At 34.2% G+C, this 6,070-nt stretch overlaps 1 protein-coding gene across 1 annotated transcript; it reads right to left on the bottom strand.

Annotated features, from left to right (window-relative positions):
* Positions 1–450: 450 nt before the first annotated feature.
* LOC140507398 (vomeronasal type-1 receptor 3-like) lies at positions 451–5,830 on the bottom strand. Its single transcript, XM_072615497.1, is given in 3 exon segments — positions 451–568; positions 570–1,608; positions 5,797–5,830. Coding segments are annotated over 3 exon segments (1,191 nt in total).
* Positions 5,831–6,070: the final 240 nt, after the last annotated feature.

Consider the following 6,070-nt stretch of genomic DNA (forward strand, 5'->3'; position numbering starts at 1 on the left):
CTGGAAGAATTACCTCAGTTTTTCTTTTGTTAAATTTAACTTATGACATAAGGGATTCCTTATCTCAGTCCTGATGAAGGACAAATTTCACAAAACCTTCCTTTTCTCTGTTTCCTCCAGAAAATTCTTATCTGTATTTGTATATCATAAGTAAACATAATTTTTTCCCTTCATATGTTGAAGTACGAACTGCTGTTCTGAAGATTCTGTTTGATCATATGACAAATGCAATTTCCAAAGTAGAATGGGAATGCTTAACAAACACTGCAGGAATGAGAGTCCAAAATGACCTTTACAAACTGAGACTGAGAGGTTCATAACAAAAAGGCATCAGAATAGGTTAGATGTAAGGCATACATAAATTGTGTTTTCCAGCTTTAAAGCTCTAAACAAATGCTAGATATGATCAAGATTTTCACTGACATTAATGTCCCTTATAAGCTCTAAACCCTACAGTTCTTTGATCCCTTTGACTACTGACCTGCTCTCATCAACTTCTTGAAGACATCTACATTTAAGAGTAGAGACAAAGTGCTGGACAGTGGAACACCTAAGGAAAAGTGAGTCAGGATCTTTTCTTTACCATGAGTGAAAGAAAGAATTGGAGAATTTGGGAATCAGAACTGATGAGCACAAATGGGCTGATGGCTGGGAAACATGCATCCAAGAGAGTTGATATGGGAATCAGCCACTGATCATATTTACCAAATTCAAAGAGATAAAATGAAAACATGGCATTGATTAAGTAGAAGGAGACATAGGTGCTCACCAACACCAAGATGGTGTGAGTGGCTCTAATCTCAGGTGATTTTCTTGACAAGAGGCCAGAGCTGTGAATATGCTGTACTTGCTGATGGTGCCTTTTCAGGAGACTCACAAGATAGCCACTGGCCACGACCATAAAACCCACACACAACAAATCAGGAATAGAGTACACAATTACAAATAGTGAAACTTTGACTGAGGCTGGTGCATAATCTGAACAGAATCCTATATTCCATATCCTTGTGTTGTTACTGTTTTCTGTAAAGTTCTGCATATTCACAAACATAAAGATATTCATCAGTATATGTAGAGTCCAGCAGAAAAGAGAGAAGGGGAAAATGCACTTTGAGGTACAAGTTTTGAGTTCTGACCATGTGGAAGAGGAAATGGGACTGAAAATGATTACTTGAAAGCCACTTAGAAGGCAGGTGATGCTGACAGAAAGACCATGGGCCACTCGGTGGAAGAAAACAATAAGTCTGCACCCAACACGATCCAGGAAAATATTCAACCCCAAAGCAACCATTGTCTGAGGAAGTCCCTTGGAAATAAGCACTAAAGAGTTGGCCAAAGCCAAGTGGGAAAAAATGGAGTCCACAGGCCTCATCCTGCTGCCACTTAGGAAACTGGAGATACAATGGCAAAGGAGGAAAATGTTTCCCAATAGACCAGCTCCTGTCTGTGTGAAGAAGATAATACCTAGAACTAAATCAAGAGAAACAATTCGCTCACTGACAGAAATATAATTGTTCCCAGAGACAGAGAGAGAAGTAATAAAGAGGGGAGGAGAGACAAGGTTTTCAAACTTTCTTGGAGAGCATTTGCTATTGACATTGATCCAGACTTGTAATGTTCAACCTGATTTATATTTCTTGAGTTTTCAATCAGTAGTGGGCAAGAGCAGATGCCTATATACTTGAAAGTAATATAGATGAAGGATCATAATTTCACTAGGATATCAGGAGACTTTTCTTCAGTCACCGAGAGTTATCCATGAGATTGGGAAATGTATGCTCAATTTTAGTCTTAAAATCCACAAGGGAAAGACATTTAGTTCAATCCTTCACTGAAATAAGTGAAAAATCAATAAATAAGAAACACGATAAATGACAGAGTTGAACAGATTATTAAAGAAATCACATTTAATAACTACATGAAGAAAGGTAAATGGAAAAATTCATTAAGTAAAGGTGGAAGAAAAATATGTATTGTTCATGTTCTCTGACAAAAGTATGTAGATATATGTAGAAATTAAGGAATCCTGTGCTATATTTTTGATCATATTGCAACAAAAAGATAATAGATCTAAGAAGAACAAATTTTAAAAACTGAATGTTTTAAATTGTGCTTCAGAATGGATATTAGCAACCAAAATACCACACATAAAAATCTCAAATTAGGTAAGACTGAGCAAGATTTATCACACTGAAAATCCATGAGAATAATAAGAAATTTAAGAAAGAGTATGTTGTTAAATATTAAACAAAAGGAATGATACATCCAGCGAGAATAGGAGAAAATATTCAAAACAATAGCAGAAATTAAGTAAATAGTATAAAATAAAATATTATGTATTAAGTCAAGAATTGGCAAAGAAAAGAATAACATGAAATGAAAGGCCATTATCAAAAATAGTTTTCATTTTAAAAAGTAAACTCAAATGACTAAATTTTGAAAGGAAAAAGGGGAGATTGTATCAAGCTAAAAATGAAAATTACCCAATGAATATTCCCTAAAATTTGACAATTTAAGTAAGTTTAATAGTTTTAGAGATTCAAAATACCAAAAATTACCATGACGAGAAGTAGATCACATACGGAAGCTAATCATAGAGCTTACCTGGATTATTGAGGTTCCTAGATTAGTTACAGATTGAAAGAAATTATTGGGTGACTTGATAGAATAAAGAGTCATATCAAACTTCCTATTAAAACAATGGATGAGAGTGTTGAGAAAATATATGAAAATTGGAAATTAAGAGGCAATATTTGCTTTTCCAAACCTGTAGAAGTATGATATTCAAGTATCTATTAACACAATTAAGAGAACAGTAAGGTGCCATAAATAAAGTGACTGCCTAGGAATCCAGAACAGATACGTTCAAGTGCAACCTCTGAGACATTGTGGCTTATTAAACTGAGTTGTTACTCATCTTTGCACCATCCTAGACAGCTGTCTTAGACTCAATGGTTTAAGAAAGAGTGATTTATGGTAGGAGGGCAATTTCCTGACTGGGAGTCTTTATACCAAAGAAACCTCAGACAGAGGCAAATACTACTACTATTTCTAATGCCTACTTCTATTACTACTACTACTATAGTACTATTATTACTACTACTACTATTGCTATTAATTCTCCTATTACTACTTCTACTACATTACTACTACTACTACTACTATGATGGCTACTACTACTACTACTACTACTACTTCTATTACTCTACTATTCATAGTACTACCATTACAACTGCTAACACTTCTTTCTTGTTAACTATTATTGTTGTTGCTGTTGTTATTGTAGGTGGTATTATTTTTGTTGCTGCCACTGTTATTAATATTAATAGAAAAATAAATAATTCACAAATGGAATTAAAAAGATTGTGTGTAGAAGCATTGTTTCATGATTTTAAGGAAAAGAGAAACAAAAAGGAAGAAAGCAGGTTCATTAAATTAAATTGCAATGTGGGGAATCAGTGGAGGAATCTGGTTTTATTATTGAGGAGGTCATATAGAAAATGCAATATTGAGAGTAAAAACTAACTGACTTCACATCCCTGTTGTGCAAACAACTAGTAGTGGTGTGACATTGAACCAATTATTCTAGGTTGAATTTTTTCACGTACAGCCCACATTAAAGGTGATATGTGAACTGTCTTCTCCCTTTCTTTTCATCAATAAAATAAGGACGTTGGAGTTAATTTTACCAGAACTACCTTTTGAACCCAAATGTAATGATCCTATAAAATTTAAGACAAAGGAAAAATGAAAAGAAGCAGAAATGATTTTCCACATAATCTTCTAATAAAAATTTGTATTAACTACTCAAAGTGGAGTGAAATTTTCTTGAAAGAAGTCATCGTGTTTCTCTTTTTATCGCCATCAACTGGAAAAAAAAATCACTCTTCCATTGTCCATTTGGACTGGCAGATTTTGAACCTAGAGGATGTCTTTCTTCAGTTGCCTAAGGATACCTCTGAAGGGTTGATTTTTTTTTATAGGATACTCTGAGTGTTCATTTGCTACGACCTCCACAATAAACTAATAGGGATAATTCAGTGATCATTTAGAAAAGGAATTTCCTAAGGAGTAAAATGAACAAATAACAAAAGAATCTACATAATACTGGTAGCTTTCTAGAGCTACTATTGCCCCCTAATGACTCTGCTAATGACACCAGTTGTAGGTGGAAACTCTTAAGTCTCTGATGCATCTTCCTGTCACCTGACCATTTCCTTCTTGGGTCTAAGTTCTCCTAAGATCAGTTAATATGAAATACAAGGCAAATAGTATTAATATGTGTTCACAGAACACATATTGACTCAGTGAGACCGTGGCAGGTGCCAGATCTTACCATTCAGTAACTCATAACAGGGTTGCATACACTAATTTCCAGGAAAGGATATTCTGGTTGTATGAAAGCCTTCTTTTAACTGAATACCTTTTGCGTCATTAGTCCAGGCAATTTCCTTACCAATTAGGAGGCATTTACCACTAGCACAGTACCCTTAGCTACACAATATCTACAAATGAGCTCCCCAAAACTCCATATATTGGAATTAGTGCAGGCACAGTATTTCAGTATCTTCTCTCTATAACCCCCTAGGAATGGCAAAAAGCATCTAAAAACAGGAAGAGTTGTTTTTGTTTTGTTTGTCTTGTCAATGTAGCTCTTAAAATACACTCTATTTGGTTAATGATCTTTATTTTAAATTAAATATTTTGAATAATACATCTCTCAATTTCAGAGTGGGAAACACTTTTACCTATCAAATATCATACTTATTGATGTGGAAAACAATAGATTTAATTTTATAAAATGGTTTGGGGTAAATATACATATACTTACGTAAATATTGATATATGTGAATTATAAGATAAAGGAAAGAAAAGAGGAAAGGAGGAATATAGTGAGAAATATCTGAATGTATATTTAAATACAGATACCACTGTCTTGGTTTTTTTTTTAACTCTTGGGAAGGAAAACTGCTGAATTAAGAAATACACTAAAATATTTCAATATATGAAGCATAATAAAAAGAGACTGAAACTTCAGATCAAGAAGGTAATACTTGAGTCCCAAAATAGAAATTATAGTTTTCATTGTCATAAATTTCGGCAGAAGTGGAAAAAGGCTCTTTCCCTGTTTCTTCTCTGTCTGTGTTTCCTTTTCTCTCTCTCCCTCCATCTCCCCCTCCCTTATCTTACAGTATTAGCAAATTCGATGCCATTATATCTTTTCCAAACAGTGAAACGTTCATCTGAAGAGTTTTCACTCTTTTTACCTTTTGCCTTCGTTGGTCAGAGTAGAGGTAAAAGAAAGCTTGTCAAAATTACCAATCCAAAATACAAAGAGATAGGGTTGACAGCTTTTACTGTATGCCAAATAATAACAAATTAAAAAGAAACACAATCTTGATCTCTTACTCTCCCTAGAGGCTCACAGCAGAAAATCTTTTACTAGCGTCGTAAACTTCCTTGTCCAGTGTTATTATGGCAATTTAGACACAAATCAAAACAGAAACAGAAAACCAACAAGAACAGAACAAAGGGAGAAGAGTAAATAGTGTACAGTTGCTTTAATTAGTAGATCTTTCCATCTACATCTGTGATTTGCAATTTTCATTTTTAAAATCTTGTAAATAGGTCAACTTTTCCAATTCAAATGATGCTACATCTTTCTATTGTGAAATGAAATCAGCCATGATACTCCTGTGCCATTTATGACAGATGAAACATTAAGAAATTTATAGATAATTCTGATTTGCCCATACTGGCTTGCCATAAAATGTTTCACTATAAACTTCAACGTACCTCCAAGACTGGGCTTACACTGTTGATTATGCATGGTCTACTTTATTTGCACACTAAATCACAGTCTCTGAAAAGGTCACCTTAATTTTCATCTGGATTATCCTCATCGTAGACTGGAACCACCATGACAGGGTCACCTTGAAAGGATCAAAATAATGAGTTCCAAGGAAAAAATTGTGCCCAAACCTTTCTCCCAGGAACATGGAAGACATTCTTGAAGTAAATAATCACTACTTATATTTACTGACACAATTACTCAGGTAGACTTCTATAA

Source organism: Notamacropus eugenii, chromosome 5 (assembly GCF_028372415.1).
Source record: "Notamacropus eugenii isolate mMacEug1 chromosome 5, mMacEug1.pri_v2, whole genome shotgun sequence".
Classification (NCBI taxonomy): domain Eukaryota; kingdom Metazoa; phylum Chordata; class Mammalia; order Diprotodontia; family Macropodidae; genus Notamacropus; species Notamacropus eugenii.